This window comes from Myotis nattereri (genome assembly GCF_964212035.1).
Source record: "Myotis nattereri genome assembly, chromosome: 2".
Lineage (NCBI taxonomy): Eukaryota > Metazoa > Chordata > Mammalia > Chiroptera > Vespertilionidae > Myotis > Myotis nattereri.
In genome coordinates, this window is record NC_138076.1 from 168860140 (window position 1) to 168886993 (window position 26854).

At 39.4% G+C, this 26854-nt stretch overlaps 1 protein-coding gene across 1 annotated transcript; it reads left to right on the forward strand.

The window, feature by feature from the left end:
• Positions 1-291: 291 nt before the first annotated feature.
• SLC38A4 (solute carrier family 38 member 4) lies at positions 292-26854 on the forward strand (the record flags this gene model as incomplete). The annotated part of the gene is made up of 15 exons (XM_081084261.1): positions 292-462; positions 5184-5274; positions 5787-5902; positions 8639-8712; positions 9170-9262; positions 13107-13188; positions 13279-13361; positions 13459-13517; positions 14392-14667; positions 14800-14879; positions 16134-16234; positions 18102-18226; positions 23724-23868; positions 25201-25298; positions 26753-26854. Exons 1-15 carry the CDS (start codon positions 344-346, stop codon positions 26852-26854), a joined length of 1644 nt encoding a protein of 547 aa, XP_080940387.1. The 5' UTR covers positions 292-343.

The window sequence follows — 26854 nt, forward strand, 5'->3', positions numbered from 1 at the left end:
GTAAAAAATCAATAAAATGCATTTTTTAAAAAATGTGCTGATTTGGCAATTTACTAATAATTTTCTTTCTTCCTGCAATTCAATTCAGTCTTTCTGTGAATATTTATGTGAAGTTTTCAGGAGTTTATTTCCTTTCCATGTTTGTATAGAGAACATATACAAAATAGGTGGTTCATATTCGTTTATCATTTAAAGAAAACTATAATGATTTATTTTATGTTCTATTTGCAGAACAGAGTGTACTGAACACCAACACAAAGTGGAAGAGCCTTGAGCTGAAGGTACAGTATACTGTTTACACTAAAGGAGCTCGTGTGTGGACAAGGAAGCGCTGACGGCTCAAATGGATCCTGTGGAACTGGCAAATGTCAACATGGGACCCGATGATGAGAGCAGCAGTGGAGAAAGTGCTCAAGACAGCTACTCCGGGATGGAAAACTTAGAAAAGGCAGCAATGAGCAGGTATGAGGTTAAAAATGGCCAGTTTCCATGGGAGAATTAGACAGGTTTGTGGACATGGACAACAAGGAGTTTGTCGGGAAGAATTGAATGCATTACCTGTTTGAGAGATAACAATGATATTGATGTTAGCACATCAACTCCCTGATCCTGAAGTACTGATTATTACACCATTTTTATATGTCAATCCTTTGTGTGGCTAATTTAGAATTAAAGTTACATTGTTCCCATCCTCATTAATAATATAGAATAACTGAAATGACATTAGCCTATCACTTCTCTTACCTATCGGACCATTCTATCTTAGAGTCTTCTTCCTTGACTACCTTTTAACATTTGCTCCACCTCCAGAGTGCTGTAGGGATTCTTTTCTCACTAAAAGTGCCCTATCAGGAAGCTCATTCATAACTATCATGGTTTTTACCCACTAAATATATGCTGTATCTTTAGCCTGTTAGACTTCTTAACTGAAGTCCAAATCATTATATGCCCTGTCTATTACACATCTCGACTGGATGGCTCATGTATCTGAACTGCCTTATTTATGAAGTCAAAGTTGTAATGTCTAACATGGAACTCCTGTGATTCCTTTCAAACCCTGCTCCTCTTCCAGTAATTCCCACGTTGGTGAAAGTCCCCACTGTCATTCAATAACTCAACCAAAAGATCTCAGTTGTAAAACAACAATCTCCTACCCCAAACGACACATCCAGTTGGGTCCACCTCATTAATGTTTCAAATTCACTCTCTTCTCTGTATGCATTTTATTGCTACCTACTACAGGCCTTCATCCTCTCTCACCTGCCTATCACCTGATTGGGCTCCCTGTTAATACATTTTGTTCTCCTCCAACTAGCCCTCCACCTTCTTGCAAAAGTAATCTTTTTTTAAAAAAAAATATTTTTATGATTTCAGAGAGGGAGAGAGAGATAGAAACATCAATGATGAGAGAGAATCATTGATTGGCTGCCTCCTGTACATCCCCCACTGGGGATCAAGCCCACAAGCTGGGCATGTGCCCTTGACAGGAATTGAACCTGAAACCCTTCAGTCTGCAGACCAATACTCTATCCACTGAAGCAAACCAGCTAGGGCAAAAGTAATATTTTACAAATGCAAATTGACTCATGTTCCATTCTTGGGTAAAATCTTTCCATGGCTCCCCATTAACTATAAGATAAATAGGAGACTATACATTGTTTGGCATATAAGCCCCTTCATGATCTGCCCCTTACTTCACTCTCCTGTCCTATCTCTTGCCTGCTCCCTGTGTTACCCTCCTATCTTGCCTTGATGAGCTGCTCACAGATCCTTGTGCCTTCACGCATTCTTCTATCTCTCTGGAATGCCCTTTTTTAGTGTCACCTACCCACCTTTCCCTTTCTCTCTAGCGACTCCACTCACCTCCAAGATTCAGCTTAATGGCAGGTCTCCTATGAAGTCTTCCCCTGGGTAGAAGTGGCAACCCCTCCTTTGCACACCCTCTCCCTATCCAGATACTCATCACGCCACTACAGCAGGCTAATGGCTTCTGTGGCCCCAGCATATGTCCCACTGCCTGGTACATAGCAGGTGCACAATAGTTACTTGATAAGTAAATTAGTTTCTCACACAGTGTTGTATAATACAAGTTATGCATGACTTAAGATACCCAGAAGGGGATTTTTGAAGTAAGGAATAATTATCTTCATGGGGCTTGTCCTGGAGGTGGGAGAGGCCGGGGGGAGGGGGTGTCAATCGGGGAAAAAGGAGACATATGTAAAACTTGAAACAAACAAACAAAAAGAATATTATCTTCAAACAAGGATGCCTCATTTTATTCACAACACCCAGGAAGGGCCATCAGGAGGGAGCACTGCTCTTCCTCTAAGGAGTCAGTACAGTGAAGTTTAGTTGGTGAGCTAGAAAGGCCCTGGAACCCTGGCCAGTGGGACCAGTGGTTAGAATGTTGGCTTGTACACCAAAGGATCTTGGGTTTGATTCCTGGTCAAGAGCCCATACCTAGTTGCAGGTTCTATCCCCAGCCCTAGTCGGGGCATGTGCGGAAGGCAATCAATTGATGTGTCTCTTTCAAATTGATATTTCTCTCACACTCTCTTCTCTCTCTCTCTCTCTCTCTCTCTCTCTCTCTCTCTCTCTCTCTCTCCCCCTCCCTCTCTCCCCATTCCTCCCTCAATCCCTCTCACCCTCTCTCTTTTCCTCTCTCTCTAAAAATCAATGGAAAAATATCCTTGGGTGAGGATTAATAATAAATAACTAAAAAAGAAAGACCTCAGAGATGTAAATAATGGTATTTTCTACAGCAGGAAAAACAATGTGGTAAAACATGGGGCTTTGAAGTCTGCATAGTAGTTGCCTAACACTGGAGAAGGTATTTTCTTCTTTGGGTGTTAGTAGAAAATGCAGACTGGCAACCCAGCACCCACTTTTCTGAGAATAAAATGATTCTCAGTAAACGTGTTCTTTCTCCTCTACTGCATCACCCTTGGTAAACTGACCCAAGTCTGAGGGCTCTTTTGTTTCTGAGAAGGATGCACACAGAGAGGAGCTCTGCAGAGGTGGCCAAGCTGAGGGAGACACCGTCCCAAGATCAGTCCTGTGGAGCCATTCCATTGCTCCTCTAAACGCCATAATGGAAAGAGAAAGGACGCTTTTGTTAAGCTTCACGCAGCACGTTCTGGGCCATTCCCAGTGCCCTACCTTTCACTTCTGACTCAAACATGGGCCATTAGTTTCCAAGTTTATAATCACCTTAAAATGGGTTTTGTTTTTATTTGGTTTGAAATGTAAATTTTTGAGAAATTCAACATAATGCATTGATTTGGAATCACTACACTGTGTTTTTAATACATGCTGGGTTCAGTATCAAAACATTGAAGACACTGGGGACATTCCTCATATTTTGTACAATCTTGGCATCTTTCTTGAGCACAACTCATCCCATGCCAAAATAAGAGCATGCAAATGCCTTGGAGAAAAATCTAATTACTTCCACATTCTAAATTTTAAAAACTACTCATGGACTAAAGGATGCTAGTTTATTGACTAAGGTAAAAAGTAGAATGCTGGGTATTCCAGAGTTTAAATCACTTTTGTTTTTATCCTTAGGCCCATTTTAGGCTCCACTTCATCTTATTGTCTCATATTCCAATTATGAATATTATATGCCAGTCTCCACATAGCAAGTATATTAACTACAGACTAAATAAAACACAAAGGCGTGCAGTGCAGAGATGGAAGAAGGCGGCACCTGAGGGTATTACGCTTCCTAAGGGAAATAGGAGGAGAATGGCAGGAAATGTTCCAACCTGGATGTACACTTGAGGGTCTTGAAAACCCACACCTCAGGTTCTAGAAAGCACATAGAACTTTGTGATCTTGTCTGCTGGTTCTGTCGACACCTGTGAGAACTGTTCTCTATTCTCAAAAAGTAACCTCGTCATCCCTCTTCCTCACAAGGTTCCTTTCAGGATTAGTTCCTATTATTAAATATAATTGGCACAGATCTCCCATATTAATTATTTTCCACATTTTTATTTATAAGGGTCATTTTAATAAAATGCCCTCCACCAATTGTTTTATCTTACTCTGTCATGTAAGAAATGCCCTAAAAATTGCAATCTATCTCATTATAAAGCACTTTGAAGAAGCATGCGTAGGTGAGCCTTTCATATGACCAAAAGAAAGCCTGTGTGATACTGTGCAGTGTCCATAGGCAATGGTGGCAGCTGGACTCATTAGTCAAGCCTTTGGAAATGGGGCTGGTACTAGGTTCATACCCTCAGAGCCCCTGGCCAGCAACTACACGAACCAACCAGCACAGTGAGGGGTGTGTAGCTTCCAGCCTGCGCACAAGTAGACCATAATCACATGTTCTGTCAAGAGTGACATTTTAATGTCACGCTTTCCTCTCAACTCTTCTCATAAATCATTGGGTTTCTTTAATGTTTTCTTAGTTTCATCCATTGTCTAATCACCCAAGCCTATTTGCAGAGTGACTCAAATAGACAAACTCACACAACAAAAACAACCAAACACAACATCGAGCTACCACTGAACTACTTTCTAGAGAGGGTTATGTGAATAAACAGGTGGAGACCAAAAAAAAAAAAAAGAGGAAAATATCAGCTATAGGCCCCTGCCGGGGACGGCATGTGGAAGATGCTGGACTTGGGGTGTGGTGGGTGTAAGCATGTGACTTCACTTATATGAGCCATAGTCTCCTTGTCCTTAGACTCAGGGCACAGAAGGCCCTCTCATGGGGATATTTGAGCATCAAGTGAGATGAGGACCACAGTGCCTAGTCTGTTAATAAGCATTTATTGAATTAATAAAATTATCTGATTATAGTGTGGGAGTAGTTGAGATATCTCCAAGACGAGTCTTTATCTTTCCTTTGGAAGAGCTCTAAGTGGAAACAAAATGAGCTCTAATTATTCTCTTTATTGCATAATTAATATGAGGAGAAGAAATGTGGTTTTAAAAATTCCAACTAAAGCGCCAATACTTTCTTCTTTCATAACTTCCTCCTTCCCTCCCCTAACTGGAGCTCAGTCACTGGGCTGGAAGGGACACTCCTATGGAGGAAAAGAGAAAAAAGTTTTAGGCGTCCTGTTTTTTCTCCCCTTATTCCATCACTTAAATCACCTGAAACATAGATATAATTCAGAGCCTTTGCTTAGATGTATTTACTTTCTTATTTTCCTTTTTCTATTCTCGTTCAGTCAATTTACTAATGAAGATGATGAAAGTCAGAAATTCCTGACAAATGGATTTTTGGGGAAAAAGAAGCTGGCAGATTATGATGATGAACATGTAAGTGAATCTCTGCTTTCAGGCAATAAACAGGACTTGAGGGTGTCTGATCTACCCAGGTCTCTGTGGGAAAACAGTGTGACTGAAATTTTCCAAGCCTTGATCAGCACATTCTCTGTTTATTCAGGCCCTTACTGGAATAAGGGCTTGTTTTTCCTGTTCGCCATATGGCTACATAAATCATTTATGAAATTTATTTGTTTTTTGGAGAAATCATTCTAACCCAAATGCAATCTGCAATCATACATGTTTTCCCTTCCTTGTGATACTCAACCTGTATTTTTTTTTAAACCGAGATCCTTGCTAGAGCTAAGCACTGAATTCCATTGACAATTACATGCTTTTATTGAAGTTGAGTCAATAAAAAAGCTTTTATTCACTGTGATGTTATCTTAGTCTTCAAGCTCAGACTATAATCTCCTCCAGTAAAGATAATGTGAAAATAAGAATAATCCCCAACTGGCTCATTCTCTGGGAGTTATTTGCTGGTAATGTGTCCCTTTTTCTTCAAGCATCCTGGAAACACCTCGTTTGGAATGTCTTCATTTAACCTGAGTAATGCCATCATGGGCAGCGGAATCTTGGGCCTGTCCTACGCCATGGCCAACACAGGGATCATACTGTTTGTGTAAGTGAACGGACATGTCATTTGGTTTGAAGCCCATATATACCTGATGTTCTTTTAATTAACAATCTGAAGTTTGATCTTTGTGAACAGAAATAATCTGAGACCATAGCATATTCCTCTTGCTTTTAGATAAAACAGCAACCTGAGGAAGAATCAGAGTAGTCAAATCATAGTACGTGTTCAACCAACTGTCCCTAATCAAATGGCAGAAACTGTATGCTCTCAACCAACCACAGTGATGGAGAAGCCCCCCACCACAGCCTATAGGACCATTATAAAAACACTAATTCATTATTTAGTGGATGCTTAAAATAATTGGTGTTTAGTAGTCAAAAGATCTTTCTCAGAAGCAAAGCTGACTTTATAACACTTTTAGGGAAAAAGACCCACTTTAAACCAGGGCCCTGCCTACCCTGGTTCTGTGTCACACCTCATCTCTCATGTCCCTGGGCACCAGATTTACTGGGCACACTAGCCTTTTCTCCATTCTATGAAGGCGCCATGTTTCCTCTTACCACAGGGCCTTTGCACATGCTCTTGGAAATCCTCTTTCCTTTTCATGTAGTAACTCCTGATATCTCAGCTCAGCCTCACACCTGTGCCGCCTTCCCTGACCTCCATGACTGGGACAAACCACCTTACCACCTTTATTATGCACTTACTCACCATTTTTAATGTTTCAGTATAGTTGTGTGACTTATTTGATAAATGTATATCTCCCTTGCTACACTGTAACCTCCAGAGAGTAGAGTCCAGGTCTGATTTTACTCATCACATGTTTGTATCCCCAAGACCTAGCACAGGCTTGGCACAAGGAATATTTGTGGAGCGGCCCAAGTCTATTCCTAAACCTATGCACTGTAATCAAATGTGGTCAAAAGCTGCCTGAGATTAGTAACGTCACACAGCTGACCTGGAGGAAGGATACTGCATTGTCAGTGACAGACAGCCACAGGTGCTTGTGTGCATTACGTCCTGCCTGGTATTTTCCAAGACACAGTTGGCAGCACTGGAATTCTTCACAGGAATCAAGTCTGATATTAGTCAGGCATCAGTGTGAATGCAGATCACAATCTCTAATGCAATGCTAGAGCATTAAATAACTGTCTAAGAATGCAATATTTATATTACAAATATATGCTATTTATGTTCTGAACATCACTTATGATTAGATAATCACAGAGCTATTTGAGGGCTAAGGATCAAGCAGGACTATAAATATTTATATTGAGTTAGTGCTTTCATTGAAGTGTTTTAGCTATAAGATTTTTTAGCTGAATGGGTTTTTATATCAACTTTACTTTTATAAGCCATGTTTGAAATAAACTCATTTGTTAAATTCTCTGAATCTTCCTAGCTAGAGATGTATTCACATATGGAGCTGCATATGCAATGTCTTCTCATTAATTACACATACTATCAATAATTAGGAAGTTAGCATAGATCACTGGTGAACAGAAAAACTAAACATTTTCCCCAATGCTGGAGCCACAGGTCATTTCCAGTTTTAGAACCAAGGGCCTCACTTCAGGCTTACAAACATGCGGCAGGTAATCTGGCCAGAGAAGCTAAATTGCTCTACATTGTGGGTATGTTGTATGTGTGAGCAGCTCAGGCTGGAGTCAGCTCTCGCCCTTAATTCACAGCAAGTGACACAGCGTTTCATTGGTTTTACTGTTTGCCAAAGCAAGCTTGTGTTTAGAATACTGGGAATGTCCAGTATTTTTCCAAGTGACAAAATGATGTCATCTGAAATATATAATTCTTTAAGGACAGGTAAGCTCACGAGGCATGCAGAACGCATGAACAAGTCATTGATTAGTCAGTTCTGGCACAACGAAGTTAGAGTCATTATAAAATTAGTAACTTGTGGTCCAAATGTACAGTTGCAACACTGACTGCAGAGGGAGCTACCAAAGGACATGATCAACTGTGGGAAATGTTTAGTGTGCTCTCTTCATGTGAAAACAGACAAAGAATGTGATTTTTTGTTTTTAAATGTCAGGCAACATTTAATATTGCTCTTTAGGTTATTACATAAATGCCTCTATTCTTGTTTTTCAAGTCTTGTTTTTGGAGAGACACTGATAACTAGCTAGGTAAAGAAATCATATATGCATGTAGACATGTGGAGGGTCCTGAACCAGGAATGATTTTTGTTTTAATACAAGACGGAATTTCCCTGCACCCTACACTTACCTTTCTGTTTCTCTATTGCCTGACTCTCTCGTTCACCGCTTGACCCCTAATGTGCTGGGATAGTAGCAATGGAGCTCAGACTCTGCTCGCTTCGGCTTTTCTATTTCTAGGTTTTAGAATAAGGTTTAGCGCGACTACTGAATAGCCCTATCTATGTTGGTACAATTATCATGCAAACATGATGTACACAGACCCATGTGCTGAGTAAGCAGATGTGGTATTTGCTAATTTTGTTATACATTTAGCACCTAAGTTATGAACCAGATTTTACTACCGGTAACACACACACAAAAAAGAAAGAGAGAGAGAGATTAGGAACTCAGGTAGTAGGTTTTGGTGCATAAATAATAGCACATTCCAGCTCTGTAGCATTAAAGAGTATGTGTGGAGTTCTGAAAAGAATTTCTCAGCTTCCCCCAAATCCATACTTTTGGAAAGTTAATGATTGAAAAGACCAATGTGATCATTTATTGTAACATCTGTTATTATGTATTATGTATTATAGAAACTTATTTCTATTCTCTGTTCCCCTCACAGAATCATGCTGCTTACTGTGGCAATATTATCACTCTATTCAGTTCACCTTTTATTAAAGACTTCAAAGGAAGGAGGTATGCTACTCATTAAGTCCAAATGTCCTATTTTTATTTTCTTTAAAGGGTATTTCAGTCTATAGCTCCATAACTATAGGATGATTTTGGTCAGTTTCACATTTTATTTTCTTCTGAGCCCAATGATATGGTCTCTCAATATTTTTAGTTATTTGAGCAACTAAGAGAAGTGAAAGTCAACTGGCTCAAGTTGAAGCCAAATAGATTAAAAAGATTTTGGTAAATAATAAGAGTTTCAACTTGCTGCATGGAGCTCACATGAATGAAGCCACTGCTTCTTGTGTAGGGAATATTTTAACATATTTTGCATTGGTTTTTGATATCGCATCTTTTGAGTTTATAATTTATATATGGTTCTTATTCATACATTTGAGACTCCAGTGTAGAATTATATTACAGAAATATTTTAGTCATTAAAACAATCTTTTTAACAAGGTTATTTTATCTTTGATTGTAGGGTCTTTGATTTATGAAAAATTGGGGGAAAAGGCATTTGGATGGCCTGGGAAAATCGCAGCTTTTATTTCCATTACAATGCAGAACATTGGAGGTAAGGAGATATAGCCTTCAACAGGCTACTTAAACTTTCTAAAGAATGTTTAATATATAAGAAAACTCTTAAACAATACATGAGCACTTTAAATACAGAAAAATAGCTGCTTTGTAGTTTTTAAATTAAAAAATAAGTTTTAAAAATAGACTTGCTGCCCCTCTTTAATTAAAAATAACAATACGTAACAATGAAATACTATATAAAACCCTACCAATGACTTCTAGAATTAAAATATAGAGTAAAACCTTCCTTGAAATCTGGGTGTCAGCCTAAATTTTCACTCTCTCCCTAACCCTGAACATCCAATCAAATACCAACTGGCTCCTGTTCATGTTATCTCTTACTTACCTCTTCAATCTTTCCTCTCATTCTGTTCTCACCACTACAGTGATAACCTGAATTTGAATTTCCCCTGCTCCTATCTCTAATTCATCCTACAGATTAACTTTCTCAAATCAAATCTATTCTTGCTTCTACTGTGCATAAAATTCTTCCTTATTATTTTCAAGGTAAAATTTAAACTCTTTGGCCTGATATGTAAGGGCCTTCATCATCTTTCCTCCACCTACCTTTCTGATACCTTTCCTAACAACCCCCTCAAATCTATCTATCTATCTATCTATCTATCTATCTATCTAGTCATCTATCTGTCTCACCTATCTCTCTACTATGTGTCCTGTGTCATCTCATAACGAATTATATTCAGTTCCCCTGTTCTTGTAGTTCTCCACCCTAGCAAACACAATTACACAGATTTGCTCTCTCTCTCTCTCTTTCTCTTTCTTTCTCTTTCTATCTATCTCTATCCCTCTATCTCTATCTCTATCTCTATCTCTATCTCTATCTCTATCTCTATCTATCTCTCTCACCTCCCACAACCCACCACTTCTCTCGGCTTTTAGGAACTAGTGTTCCCTACTTCCTCTGGGCTCCCTTAGACCTCTTTGTAGGTATCTTGTCTGTTACTATTTTTAAAAGGTACTTAAAACCCTTGCATGGATGGAAGGCTTTTAGATTCAGATGCACCTCAGTTTGAGTCCATTTCTGTCACTATCTGTGACCTTGGGAAAGTCACGTTGCTCCTTTGAGTCTAATTTTCCATCTATGAAAGTGGGAGTAATATTCCATCCTCACAAGGTCGCTGCAAGGATGAAATAAGACAACATATGGCACATGCTTCCTTCCGCCCTGGCTCTCACATCCGATGTCCATGTCTCTGGAGCCCTTCTGATTATTTTTTAAATGGACACTTTTATAATTATAAGACAAATAAATGCTAACTGTGAACAACTAAAACATTACTTAAAAATATAGATGACAAAGAAATGTTTATGTAAGTCACCCTTAGAAATAACAACTTCAGGTTTTTCTCTGCCAAATTTAATAAGTATATTTTTTTCTGTTAAAATTGGACCTTCTTTTAATACTGATTTGCAGTTTGCTTTTTTAAAATTTAACAATATGCCCTGACTGTATCCACGCATTGTCCTTTTTAATGGCTTTTGCATTTTTTATTGTGCCAGTGTAGCATAATTGGCTTACTGAATCCCTTATTGATAGACAGTTGGATTGTTTCCCATTTTTCATTCTTACAGACGATGCTGCAGTAAATAAACTTGCACAGAGATCTTGCAAATAGGTAACCCTTTTTGACAAATAAGATCACTGGAATTATCTAGGATTTCTGGAATGCAGGAATTCTTTTAATAACCTTATCTAACTATATCTGCTCCTGATGATGGATAGTTGTTAAGCAGATAAAATTCAGGCATATATGGATTTATATTTGTTTCTTCTTGTGTTTTTATATGTTAAGACTACAATCTTGGGCAGAATTTGGCAGTATTGACAGGATTGCTTCATTCATTTTACTGGTTTGGGGTCATAAGCATGTCAGCCCCCATCCTCCACCAAATAGACTGCTCTACATTTGGTTCAAATTTTCGGCCTTATCAGGATTTAAAGTATCAAGCATTTCATAGGATTATCTACAGTTGATCTATTTTGTTTGGACAACTGAAATGACCATACACATATTTAGCCCTGACTACAACAGGCTAAGTGGCAAGAGCACCGTCTATTGTTCAAAGTATAGCTGCTATTACGCTTCCAAATAATGGCATACACTATAAAGTGGTGTCTCGATGAAGCCACACACATGACAAGAAGTGTGGCTTTAAGGTAGAAAGATAAAATTTTATATATAGTTCCTAAAAATGCTCTCACTTTGGTTACTCTACTTGATGAGTGGTTATTTTGCCCTAAGGAGAATCACTTGTATTTCTGTATTTAGCAACTCCACATTTAGAATGTTTAATTTCCTCAGTCCCCTGAAAATTAACATTTACCATGGATGTTTCAACACTGGCAGAATCATGTTGACATTACCCAGACAGGTCGGGATCATTCTGAATTTTTGAAGACCAAACACATTAACAATGGTAACGTCACTGAAAGTCAGCAATAATAGCTCTCTCAAATTGAATGGTACCGCACGAAGCCAGCTAATCAGAAATATCTCGTCTGTTTACTCTCTGTAAGATTTTGCTTTAGCCAAGCTTTGTAAAGATTAACCAGATAGTGTTTGCAGAAGATACAGCAGGTATTGTAAGAATCACTTCACTCCACAAGAGAGGAGGAGCACTGGCCTGAAAGCAGGGAACGTGCACTTGGGATGAGGTCTGTCATGGTCAAGCTGCATGATCTCGGACATGCCATGGAAGCCCTCTGCCCTCAGCTGAGGAATGAAGATAATAATGTAGCTCTTGCTGTTTAGATGAGTGATGTGCAGAACTAAAAGTGTGGGGGATTATTATCACCGTTATTACTTCCATTTGAGGTTAAGGAAACATCTGTAATATTCATTAGTTTAATGTTAATAGTTCAACTTACAACTTAGTATCTGCTTTAAAATGTGTTAGCAAAAATTCGCCGGGAGGATGTAGCATTCAGCTGAATTCTACATTCAGTTTCAATGTAAAACCCGCCAGTTTATTTTTAATTGAGACTTTTGACGGTGTATCAAATAACAAATCACTGAGTGGATGGAACTGAGAAAGGGATGTTGCATAAATCCCTACAGTTGTTGGCAAAATTATATATTATGCATATATACACATATACTGAATGTTTTTCCAGGAATTGGGTTTATAGATTTCATCTGGTTTTTAGAAGAGTGCATGATAACACATCTATCACTTATCTAAATGCTCAAGAAATGTTGCCACTTCGTATAATTTCTTATTCGGCCAAAGGAAGGCCAGGAGGCAGAGGAGGAAAATTTTCATTGACCATGGGAGGAGGAGCTATCGACTCCTGTATTCTTTTATCAATCAAGTATGACACCAGGTTAGACAGTGGTCTGAGATTTTGTGTGCCCCTCAGGGAGATACAGAGGACTAGACTGGCCCCCACCTGGAGAAAGCTAGAGGGACACGTAACCTACCCTGGTGCACCCAGGCCTTTTGTTGCCAGGCCCTTCCTCAAGTTATAGACACTAAGACAGGATCACCCAGCACAGTTCCTGATGACTTATAACTAATGAGGGGAAAACATTCAAAGTGCAGCTTCACTGAAAACCTCAGAGCAGGATTGAACACAGAATCGGTATTGATACTGTTAGCGAAGTTCCAGATGCAAGAGCCAGAGGACCAAACGGCTATTTTTGGAAAGAACTTGGAAGCAGTACAGAATACACAGTGGGGAACTTTCCTTGCCATTTGGGGGACTAAACGTGCACCTTCCTGGGAAGAATGTGTATCTCAAATGCAAGGACTTCTCACAACTTGCCCGTGACTTTATTGCTGTGCACTCTACTAAGCTGTCATGCTTTTCATTTTAGCAATGTCAAGCTACCTCTTTATCATTAAATACGAACTACCTGAAGTAATCAAAGCATTCATGGGACTTGAAGAAAATACTGGGTAGGTCTTATGTTCTTTCTGTAATAGCAAGTGACTCATTCTAGTTGGTCTTTTCCAATCCCAATATTCTGGTCTGTCTTTCTCTTCTAGAGAATGGTACCTCAATGGCAACTACCTCGTCATATTTGTGTCTGTTGGAATCATTCTCCCACTTTCTCTACTTAAAAATTTAGGTAAAGTTGTTTTTTATTTTTATTTTTGTTTTATATTTATAGTAAGCTGATTGTAGATGCCATATTCACCTTCCAGAATTTCTCTGCTAACTTCTAGGTTACCTTGGTTATACCAGTGGATTTTCTCTTACCTGCATGGTGTTTTTTGTCAGTGTGGTAAGTGATTTATTGACATGATTCTTATAGCATGAGATGCGTTTAGTGACTGAATTAGTGTTCTTTTTTGTTGTTGTTCAAGCACCTCACTAGCATGAAATAGTTCTTGCATCACAAACAATATTTTTTTTTTGTATTCTAATTTGGAATGAGAAAAGAACAGTCATGAGTTTAAAAATAGTTGAGTTAGAATGTCAAGACCATTGCTAATAGTATGTTTTAGGCGCACACAATATATATTTGGACCAAAAGAATACTTCAAGTGGGAACATGACAATAACCTAGTATTTAGAAGGTGGTAGAAGAAGATAAGATTCCTAGAAGAGAAATGAGTAGGCTACCGATTAACCATATCTGCATGAATTGGCCATTTTCTCTTAATCATTCTACCTATGAAGAGAGGGCAACCACAGTGGGATTAAAGAAGAAATCCCTCCCCTCACCTGTCCCCAATCCCCACCAAAAAGGAATTTCTTGTAATATCATGGGTGCCAGATTTTATACAGCATTTCTCCAAAGAGGTAAAGGAGAAGAAGGGAGTTTTTAATAACCCATATTATTATTAGTGTGAAAAAATAAAAGACATGAGGCAGAGCAAGGAAATGATCATCTTTTAATGGAAGAGTATGAATGAAGCTTAGGATGGATTCATGCAGAATGCTGTCTTGTTGACTTTAAGGGGTAGGGCTTCCAACTCTAGCTCCAGTTCTTTCCTTAGAACAGAAGCTAGATAGAGGGAGTCTCCATTGTCCATTAGTCTAAAAGGAATCATCAGCAGAGGCCCCTCACCTTCATCCCATAAGGCACACATACAGATTTTCATATCATTGTATTCAAAAGGCTAACGCTGTTGTTTTTTTATGACTGGGTCTAGGTGATTTATAAGAAATTCCAAATACCCTGCCCTCTACCCAATCTGGATCACAATGTTGGAAATCTGACATTCAACAATACATTTCCAATGCACGTGGTAATGTTACCCAACAACTCTGAGAGCAGTGGTGTGAACTTCATGATGGATTACACCCACCAGAATCCTGCAGGGCTTGATGACAACCCGGCCAAGGACTCTCTTCATGGCAGCGGAGTAGAGTATGAAGCACACAGTGATGACAAGTGTCAACCCAAATACTTTGTATTCAACTCCCGGGTAAGTGCGAGGCCTGGGTCTCTAATGAGCCTAGTAGTGTGGCCTCTGAGCGTTTATTTCATAAGCTGAGGTGGCCAGGGATTGCCATCCGTGTTGGAATGCTAAACATGCGGTGTTGTCTTTGTTTTTCAGACGGCCTATGCAATTCCTATCCTAGCATTTGCTTTTGTTTGCCACCCTGAGGTCCTTCCCATCTACAGTGAACTTAAAGAGTAAGGCAGCCATCATTTTAGCATTCTAATTTGCTTTGAAAATGGGCTCATATGTTCAATGGTGCTTTATTCAGTAGCATGGTTTATAGCTTTCTCTTCAGAGAATTTGTGCTGTAACTACTCTTCAGTAATGTGCTTTAACCGGAAAGGTGTGAGTCAGACCCATCACCGCACTACCTTCTCTACGTCCGTCTCTTCTATTCCTCCACCCTAATGGTCCAGGGGAGGGTCCAGGGAAGGGGAGAAGCCAGTGGCTGTAAGGATTTTGGCAGACATGGAGGATTCAAATTTTAATTTTGGCGGAAAGAAGTGATGTCACTTGAACTGGAAACTACCACACTCATAAAGATAAAAAATTATGGTTAGGGTGACCTTACTAGGCCACTGAGGTCTCCTGTAGTCAGTCCCTAACCCTTGTCTAGAAGAATTGACCACAGAGATGTGCCAATATCTGACCTCCATTGCCTTACCTGTACAATGGAGACACTGGCTAGACAATCTTGTTTCTTCCAGCTGATATTCTATGTCATTAATACTCTTTGCCCTTTGAGGTTGTTGCATCTACTTGAGGATGAGTTGGGTCTGAGCCCACTACAATAGCAGCTTCCCTCTTTGGCCTTAAGGGATAATGTCATATAATAAGTTCAACTTCTTTAACACAGACATGAACAATCTCAGTCTTCATTTTTATTAAATAGCAATAACTTTCCCCATAAATTCTGATTTATTTCATAAAATTTTTTTGGAATTTTAAATTATTTTTATGTCTTGGAAAATCACATGTAGCAGTTATTCTAGAGGCCTGACAATTGACTTCAAGCCACTGTGTGCCTTCCTGGTTTCTAGAAGCTGTCCAGGTAATAATATCAAGTATCCTGGTAATAATAGAACTCCTAGAGGTAGGGTTTTGCTGATTCATGTAGGTACCTGTCCTCATTAAACCCACCCCACTATGAAATATTAAGGCTTTCATGTTAATTACATTGTTAAATACTCAGTAGACAAGCTTACTTGTCAACAGGAAATAAACTTGTCCTCTTTTAGGAAGGTAGTTGTTTCTAAGACTGAAGGAGTAATGTTTTAGAAAAATGGGAACAAATCCTTTATAAGACAAATTTAAATAAGCTATGCTTTTGCATCAGGAATGAGGTTTTATAATGACATCCATCCTTTCATGATTTTCTTATTTTCATTTTAAAAAGTGACCTGTTCATAAATTTACAGAAACAAACTCAGTGTTCATTTTATTTCCAGTCGGTCCCGGAGGAAGATGCAGTCAGTGTCAAATATTTCCATCACGGGGATGCTCATCATGTACCTGCTTGCTGCCCTCTTTGGTTACCTAACATTTTATGGTAGGCCACTCTGTCAAAGTCATTCTCTGTGCAAATCCTGGCTGAACTGATCATTACCCCCAGTAGGTATCATTCTTTTAGTTACCCTCTTAAGGGTAGATACAAGTACTTGGTTAACATGCTCTCTTAATCATGTCACTTGACCCAAGAAAATAGGACCTGAACCAGCTTGGCTAACAAATTACAACAATTTGTAAATTCACACTTTTTAAAAAATATATATTTTATTGATTTTTTACAGAGAGGAAGAGAGAGGAATAGATGAGAGAGAAACATAGATCAGCTGCCTCCTGCACACCCCCCGCCGGGGATGTGCCCGCAACCAAGGTACATGCCCTTGACCGGAATTGAACCCGGGACCCTTGAGTTCGCAGGCTGACACTCTATCCACTGAGCCAAACTGGTTAGGGCCATACTTTTTTTTTAATTCCTCAAATTTAAGTATTTTCCTTCTGGGATAGGTGGTATTTCTTTGGCTTGACTCCCTAGTCCATCTCAGGCTAGAAGCAATGAGAGTGAATCCAATTGCGTGTTGTAAAGCTCTATTGGTTGAAAACTACCTACCAAGCAAATGGCAGAAAAAGTACAACATTCTAGAGTTAGAACCTGTTTTTTATTTACCAGTTAAGTCGAATCTGAGGGCTTGGAGCATTAGGCAACATTTTTTGCTCATCCTATTCTATTCTGTTAAAATGAATGGTTTCCTAAAGAAAGAAAAGTACATGCCAGAATTCCCTTCAATCTGGGAATGTACTATCAAAACAAAATGTGACATGGCCCCATTAGATTATGTGTGCCTAAAACACTTCCTCTATGGCATCTTAACGGGGCACAAAAGGAGTAGGATTGCCATTCCCTTCTCCGAAGCATGGCCCTACAGACAAATTTCAGGGAGTCAAACATTGGCCTGCTAGTATTTGTTCACACTCATCATAAATATACTTTTTGTATAAACTTAACTTTTTGCATTTTTCTGAGTGACTTGGTAAATTATATTGTTTGCAAGACAAGTTGAGGGGAAAGACTGGGTGAGGGAGAGCACCATTTGATTGACTTTTATTCCATTTGACCAATATTTGGCTATTAACCAAGTACTTGCTTTAGAGTGGGCATTAAATCCTTGCTGGCTGTGAGTTAATGAAAGTCCGGTCAATACCACGGAAGATATTTTTTTATCCTCTTTGTCTGATTTTGAGGGGAGTAATGGGACAAACAGACTGCATCTGATTCTATTAGCACCTCCTTGTCATTTGTGCTTGAAATTCTAAATGACTGTGTTTTCCAGGAGGGCAGCATCTTAGTCTTAGCACAATATTCATTGAGAGACCCTGTAAAACTCATACTAACTCATCCTCGCATGTTACTTATATTGACTCTGAGTTTCATAAGACAAGCAAAACTTGAAAAATCCAAATGTATGTGTATCCGTGTTGTCATGGAGTCATAATCGTTGAGCTTGAAAAAACGTAGATCAATTGTACTAGGGCTTCCATACTGGATTAGGAGAAGCTGCCTCAGGCTGACTGGGCAGGTGCGGGTAGAGGGGGTGGTGGTGACAGGGTGTGAGGGACAACTGGTGGTGCTTGGGCCTTTCATGACCTTGAACCAGGGCACCTCAGTCTATCATCTGTTTTGTGATGTTCAGAGGAGCAGAGATAGATGTATCACCATGCATAATAGCCTCTGCAACGTGTAAGCTTCAGGGCCCCCTTTGTTCAATGGTCACACAGCTAATAAGCTCAGAGACATAGTGAAAACAGAAGTGTCTGGATTCACCGACATGAGTTGTTTCTACTGTACTATGTTCCCTCTGTAGAATGTTGCCAGAGGTAACCAAATGGACTCTTTCTATTCTTCCTCTTTGTAGGAGAAGTTGAAGATGAATTGCTTCATGCTTACATCAAAGTGTACACATTTGACACCCCTCTCCTCATGGTACGCCTGGCGGTCCTTGTGGCAGTAACACTAACGGTGCCCATCGTCCTGTTCCCAGTAAGTACATGGAGCTTTGAGGAAAGAATCCTGCTTGAATCTGTAGATTAGTACATATGTTCTGACTTGATATGGGCTTAATTATAATGTGAGTTTGCAATTGCAATGCCCGAGGAATATTATTATTTTTTATACAGCATTTTGGAGTCACTTAAAATTGACTATAGAGCAAGTATTTTTAGATGTTAGGTATTTTTAAAGTGTAGGGGGAAAAATTATGAAATTTATTTTTATTTATTTTCCAGCCTTATTGAGGCTGAAATTTATTTTTAAATTTAAAATTAAAAAACAGATCTTGAACTTCTATCTTGTGCATTAGTAGAAATGAGTAGAAGTTCATATAACTTCTGACACTTGAAAGCCAAAACCACAATAACTTTCAACTCATATTACATTTCACCACAGTTTTGAAGGTATTTCATCCCCCCACCCCAGTTTATTGTGCCACAGTAACATCCAAAAGTCGTATTATTTAACCTAATTTCTTAAAGACTAATTAAAAGGGGTTCATGTGAAGTAAATGGCATCCTAAAACCAAATTTTTGGGAAAAGTTACATTATCCATCATATATCTCTTCTACTGCCCCCCAAGCGGACACATGCCCTCATTGGCGTGCCCCTTCCTGGCATTTGCATTGGCGTCAGTTTTGCTGGGATCATAGAGCGGGGCTGGTTGTAGAGATTTGGGCTGCGTGAGTTAAAACCACCACCTATGGATAAACATAGGTCTGTGCTCTCCTGCCAACTCTTCTCCTTTCATAAACACTGAATTTACTCATTCATTTTAGGGGGGGAAATAAGCGACACAGTAACCGGCACTGTCCTGTACAGAATGTTCCATACAGGGCCAAGCAGAGGAGGACTGCTCATGTAATGACTCTGTGGTCACTTTAAATGCAGTGTGTGTGCTGAAATATTTTTTGGCACATTCCTTTTTCATGAGTGCATGAAATCAGATCCTTATTGCTATGTTGGCTAATATTTACTGTTAAATAATGTCTTGCCTCTCATATATCTGAAAGTATTTCAAATGACATGTACACAGCTTTAGCCTAAAATCAGCTCCAGCATGGATACAAGGCAGAAGACAGCTGTAGACAGAAAGCGTATTATAGGGTAGAATTTCTAAGCAAATCACATCACTGGGAAAAGAATATTGGGAGCCCTTCTTTTTGTATGTAAAGATCACTAACTACATTTTGGTACACCGTAGGCACATCACTGTTGAATCAAAGCATTTTGTAAAAGAAATCTGGTATGTGCTTCTGTATTGCTTTATTCATAAACCCTGAATACAGTGCTTTTAAGTCTTGGTGTCAGGGGATTAACAGAGTTGGCTGTGGTCACACAGCTAATCCGTACCAGGTAAACTAATGTAGCACTCATAGCATGACAGTGATGGCTGGATCATGGCAATGGAAAGTTAAAGTCAGCTTTTCATATACTGGGGACCATTTCACCTTGACATTTATAATCCCAACATCCCCATGGAAATTCTCCCTCTAAGTGATAGATACGGCACCACTACCATCAGGAAGGGCAGTAGGTTGGAAATACCCTCCATTAGATGTCTGTTAGAACCAAAGTTGACCATTAGAAACAAATTTCAGAAAAATAACTGCTATCCTTCACTATTTATTTTCACTCAACCTTTGCATTTATGAAACACGATGCCTGTAATTCTGTTTTGCCCTTACAATGTTACAATGAGATGATCTGTACACTTGTCCACCTTTCTCCTGGTTGTAAACCCCTGGAGGTTAGGGCATGACTGGCGTAGGACAATATCAGCAATGTTTTCCAAGGAAAAGCGTCTTCAAATGAATCTGCCTTTTCCTGAGATGTACAAGCTCCCTTTTCTAGCAAAAGTGTTAGGCCAGTCCCCTTGCTGACATTTGTCAGCAATTCCAGTTTGGGTGACGATCTGGGCTGAATAAACCCAGCTCTGTGGATATGATGGATGGGTCAGCCTGCTTGTCCCAGCCAAGAGTCACAAGGCAACATTCACTTCCCCCCCAAGGTGACAGAGGACGTTGTTAGTGTTGTTTTTGTTTGTTTCTTACAATTTAGAGCCAGGATTTTCAATGTGTCAAATGCCGAATCTCAGCATGGTTCTCTTGGCAGGTTTCTATGTGTTAACAGACTCTTGGCCAATAAGAAGTGTATTTAGTTTGCCTCAATATCCCCATATAAACAATAAAACAAACAAGCAAATAAAACCTAATCTGGATTAAAATATGTCACTTTTAGGGGTTGGGTTTTTTGTTTTTTTTGGGTTTTTTACTCTTTTTCTTTCAATAACTGGGCTCTCTTTCTTACAAACCCAGGAAGATATGAGAATGGTTTTGTTGCTGTAAGATGGTTGGATGGTTTTTCCTTTGATTAATCCATTTATTATCTTTCTTTTCTCCAGTAAGATTAGTTTTTTCCTTCTTAGTCAAACGCATATAGTGAGAGCTTGCAATGTTTGTTGGGCAGATGAATAAATGAAGTGAATTAAGATGCGAGCTTTTTCACTGGCAGCCCAACATTTCTCTTTCTTAGTACTAGAAGGGAGATGATAGGGGGCAGGGGTGTCTGTTAGTCCTCCCCAAGGACTAATAATGCATATTAGCTTATACTTCCCTTTACATAGTACAATTCACACAACACCATGAAAAACAGAAAGGCAAATAATTCTAACAGGTTTATCAAGAACACAGAGACTCAAATTCCACCTGCCACACCTTACAAAAAAGAGATCAAGTCCCAGACTCTCTAGCTATTTCTATTTCATTATATCACAGTAAAGTCATTCTTTTCATGTCTGTTGCCTTCAGATGTGTTTTTAAGTGTATGTAGAGGTAGGCATAGAAATAGGCAGATGTTGCTATGTAAACTGGAATAGAATCGTGATCCATAGGTATTGTCCTAAGCAATCCTACAAAGTGAAACTGTAATTTACTCCTAAGCAATAGAATTCACTTTTTTTTTAGAATTTAGACCTAAGGCTCCCACTTTCTCCTCTCCCTCTGCATTTCTGACTTTCACGTTGGGTCCTACATTAGAACATAGCACCTCCTAAGTAAGGCTCCTGTTCAGAACACGCTCTCTGGAAATAACAAGTTTTCTCTAGAGCTCTGGAACTTTTCTGGAATCATTCAGAGTTGGAAGCTATGGCGGTTGCTGGGGACTTCCCCCTCCCACAGCATCTGACCCACATTTCCAGGTTCTTATCAGCTTATGTCTGTAGAGAAAAGGGCGCTTAGATAAGTGGAACAGCAGGCAGTGCTTTGTGGGTAATAAGCCAGAGTGATCTCTGTACTGACATAGGTAAACAGAGTTGCTGAGGATCTTTTGATCCCAGGCTCACATCTCAAGGCTGCATTTTAACATGGAATGACCAGCAGGTTTCCTTCCGTTCTTTTCCACCTCCCCCTACCATCACCAGCAGCCTGCTGACTCCCTGCTTGCCCTATCGCCCTCTTCAGGAATACACTGGCAACTCTAAACATCTTCAGTTCCGTTTGGCTTTTGTGATTCCTTATTCACCATGAGGAGCAAGCTTTCACCATTTACTCCAACCAGTGCTCATTATGCTAAACCTTCATCCTTCTGGGAGCCATATGACCTTAAGAAACCACTTATACTGTCGATACAGGATTGCCTCTAACTCAGCTTATTCAGTTAAATGCGTTATTTTAACAAAGGACTAAAAAGCACTTAGATGTGACCTCTGCCTGGAAATAACCTATATTCTAGTTGTTTATTCTATAAATGCAGCACTTCAGACAAATGAACCCTTCAGCACTATGTATGTACCATAGAAAGCTCATTTCAAGCCCACTGATGAGACCAGATTGGACAGCATTAAATAGGACATAATGTAGAATTTATAAGCTGCTGGGAAAACAAAATAAAGGCATTTGCTTTCCTCAGTCCTTTTCACAATGACTTTCATAATTTTTGCTAATCCAATTTTTAAAATCCGTTACAAAGTCGCTCTTAAACCATTTCCAGAGACTCTCTGGTTTGCCATTCTGGAAATGAAATTGCTTTATAAACCTGAACAGATGGCTTTAATTTTGGTGGAGTGGTATGAAAGGAATGTCACATTAGAAACTGCAAGCAATTCAGTTCGAAGTTTTTGTCGTTCATACATGTGTTTCAAAATACTATATTTTACATTTTCTCTTTCAAGTAAATTCCCATCCCCATGCCATTAAGAGACTTCAGAAGTAAAATTTTAAAGTGCAAATCAATCCCAGCATTTCTAAAAATGTGATGTCCCAGCTTAAATGAAGTGCTCACTTATTGCAAAGCCAATAGACTAATTCCATAAAGTCAAAAGTGTCTTCTAAGAGTCCAAAGATAAGAGTATTTCCAACTTTGTTAAGCTGTTCAGACATAACTGGCGTTCCCTCTAGTCCAAAGGACCTTTCCATCCAGTTACATCAGAGTAACTTGAGCAGCTGCTGCCAAAGGAGCCTCCCCTGACCCTTCACCGACTTATTTCAGTCACTAAAATAGGGCTGAAATCTGTCAAGGACCCTGAAGGGAGGGAGAAGATTTGTTCTGTTCCGTTTAATTCAACATTTACTGAGTGCGTGCTGTGTGCAAGACTCTAAGCTAGAAACTCTGAGGAATGTTAATATTATTAGGCCCTGTTCTTTGTCTTTTGTGTATTTATAATCTATAATTGGCGGCGGAGGGGGCGGGGAGGGACTAAACGGGTAAAAAGAGAAAGGAGTAAACACAGTATCATTTAAAAAAAATCAGGTGGGAAAAAAAAACACGTTAAGTACAAAGCAAAGTTAAGAAAAACCCAGGTTTGTAAAGATTCCATTTGCAATCCCATGCAAATGAATTCAGTGCTCACCCTTAATGCTTGCTCCAGTCTGACAAGACATAATTAGAAATCAACAAGGGTTTTACTGTCTCTGATTTATATCTCTTATCTGTTATTTTATCTCTTTCTGACAGATTTTAAGAAAAAATTATTATACTGTATGTACATATAAAAAATATGAATTTACTTATTACCACTGAACTGTACACTTAAAAATGGTTAAGATGGTGAATTTTGTGTTATGTGTATTTTATCACAGTAAGAAAATGCTAAAAAAAAAAAAATCAACATCAAGGTATTTTCTGGGAGAAAAAGGAGAAACAAAGAAAATGCTCCAGAGCAATGAGAATATCTATACATATCAAAGCTGAAGTGATGGTTACAACTGGTTGACTGAACGACCAGTCGCTATGACACCACCAGGGGGCAGATGTCCAATGCAGGAGCTGCCCCCTGGTGGTCAGCACGCTCCCACAGCCAACCTCCCCCAGCCAGTCAACCTCCTGCAGTCCCTCCACCTGGACTGGGCAAGACGGCCCTGATTGGCCTCGATTGCCAGCCAGGCTGAGGGACCCCACCCGTGCACGAATTTGTGCATCGGGCCTCTAGTTTTAAATAATAAAGTAAAAAACAAAGCAGTGACCTTGCCTTTGAACTTTCTTGTTGCAGATTCGTACGTCAGTGACAACACTGTTATTTCCCAAAAGGCCCTTCAGCTGGATAAGACATATCCTGATTGCAGCCATGCTTATTGCACTTAACAATCTTTTGGTCATCCTTGTGCCAACTATAAAATACATCTTTGGATTCATAGGTAAGTTTCAGAAAGGCTTTTTTTTCCCATCTACTTTTTAAAAAAAATTTTGTTGTTCAATTACAGTTTATATTCACTGTTAATTCATATTAGTTTCAGGTGTACCGTATACTGGTTAGACAACCATATACTTTATGAAGTGTTCCCCCTGAAATTTCCAGCACCCGTCTGAAATCATACATAGTTATCACAATATTTTTTACTTTATTCTCTAGGCTGTACCTTACATCCCGGTGACTATTTTGTAACTACCGACTTGTACTTCTTAATCCCTCCACCTTTTCATGGAGTCAACTCAAGCTGATAGCCCCTTAAATGGCAGACAGGGAGCCTCTGCTGGGAGGCCGAGAATCCCCGTCTGTCTGAGGCTCCCAGGCTTCCTAATAGTCCCATGGGGCTCCAGCTATCACCCTCCCTCTCTCCCAGATGACACTGGAAGTTACTCACACAATCCGAAAATGTTAGTGCCGAAAGCTACCTTACAGGTCCTCTAGTCCAGCTGCCTTTTCTGACAGACGAGGAAACTGAGCCCCACAGAAGTCAAGTCCTAGTCCTTGGAGTAGACCCTGGGTTTGCACTTAGGTCTTAACTCTGCAGCAAAAAATAAGGGAGACAGATTTTACCCTCGGGATGCTCTCTCAGGTCTGTGATTAGCTGAGAATTAAGGATATCTTTGGAGGAGGAGGAGATTGATTTTGTAAAGCATATTATTTCCCTTTACTGTGTGGCCTGCTAATATATTTAATAGTTTTATTCTGCTGATTTGGGGGTTTACTACAACTTTAAATACAATACTGTATAAAACTTCTAAAACTTAGGTAAAAGCAACTTGAAAAGTTAGAAGTAAATAGGAAGGGTGTGTGATGAGTTCAGCCTCCTTAGTGATGCTTATTGTATTACTAGAGGCCCAGTGCACAAATTCATGCACTGGTGGGGTCCAGTTGGCCCGCCCCAATGGGGGCTGATTGGGGGTGGGGCCAGCCAGGGTGAGGGGCCTCAGTTGTTCCTGTCCTTCTGGTCATTCTGTCATTCAGTCGCTGGGCTTTTATTATATAGGATTAATTTCCTGTAAATTTGTAACATTTGGTCGTTTTATTATTGATTATAGGTTATGTGTACTTAGTATGCAGCTATGATGTTAGGTATAGTTTAATTTTCCTTATAAACATATCTTCTTTGAATAAGCAACACAGAGGATCTTATAGTGGATTTAGTGCTAAGATTAGGGCAGCTTTAGATCTGGTGTCTTTAAAGTGCATGCCCCCGGTCTTTGCTTTGCTGAGTCAGACCTGCTATGTAAGACGTTGACCTGTCTGGTGTTTCTCTCCTCAGGGGCTTCTTCTGCCACTATGCTGATCTTCATTCTCCCAGCAGCTTTTTATCTTAAACTTGTCAAGAAAGAACCTCTTCGGTCACCCCAAAAGGTTGGGGTAAGTAAGACTTGCAATTTTCCCCATTATAAGTTGTTCTTTGACTACTCAGAATAAACCAGAAAATACACATGGTTCAAAAAAAAATATGAATTGCTGAACAGGAATGAACAATCAAAGATGAATTGGAATTCTCTGGTGGAGAGAAAGAAGGCTGGAGTTCTGGCTCAGATGATTCTGGGATTTCTTCTCTTCAAATACCTAATATCTTGGGCTGAGTTCTTCCTACCTGTCAGAGGCTAATGGAGCTCTCCCACAGGCACACATGCATCTTATCTCCCCCACTCAGCGTTTGTGGCACTATTTTATGGGAAATTACGCAGGAAGGACAGTGTTCATAAACACTTTGGCCATATTCGTTAGGTATAAGGCCCAAAGAAAAGATATTCCTTTTGTTTTCCCCTCCGTAGGAGCTTGCTGTCCTCTGGTGTGGACTGACATCCAGAGCAGAAGCACTCCTTTCCCAGTTAACCTCTTTAGATATGAAGTATAGTTTTATGAAACGAGAGAGTATGTACTTCTCTTCTGTAATATAACTACAGAAAAATACACTAGACATAATTGTTTTTCCAATAATTACGTATTATCCATGACTGCTTAATAAAGTCTTATATTAAGACTTGAAAAGAAGCCTCTTACTGAATCACACTGAATTTTGCCTGGGAGTCATTCACCTCTTGGGGTTTTTCGGGACAATTTGGTATCAAAAGCTCCTCCAATCATCTCACCCGCAAGTTTCTACTCTAGATAGTCTTCCTTGGGCTTTATAGCCGTGCGACCTTAGCAAGTTCCTTGATCTTTTTGTGACCCATTTTCAGTTTATCAGATGTAAAAATGAGTAAAATTATATTCTAGATTCTTTCAAGTTAAAAAGAAATTAGCAGCTGCTTCCTAGTATGTAGAATTGGGAGATTGGCCTGTGTGGTACTAAATAAGGCTGTTTCTGGTGTTACTATTCTAAAGCATTGTATTACACACACACACACACACACACACACACACACTTCGTTTTTCCCCCCAAGGAATATGCAACATATATTAGGATTTTATTTTTGTTTGCTTTATAAATTTTCATCACACCTACTACTCTCTTATGACTGCTTTTTTTCACCTAAAAGACTGTGAGCTCTCCCCTGGTCATTAGATTGTCTTCTGTTGCTTGGCTTTTTAATGATTCCAGGGTATTCCATCGTTTTGATGTACCAAATCAATGAACCATTACCGTATTTTGAACATTTGGGTTACAATCTCTCTAATGTATTCACCCTCTTTCCTGAACTAGGCTTCTAAATTGACTGAATTGCTAGGCATGGATAGCGGAGCTATAAGAATAATACAATTCAATAGGCAAATCAGATTGCTGACTTAAACAATTTACTGTTTACTGACTTAGCACAAGCTTTGCTAAGTAAGGATGGTGTCTGTGTTCCTCACAAGTTCTCTCTGACTTACAGGCTTTAATTTTCCTCGTGGTTGGCATCATCTTCATGAGTGGAAGCATGGCGCTCATTATCACGGACTGGATTTACAATCCCCCGAATTCCAAGCATCACTAA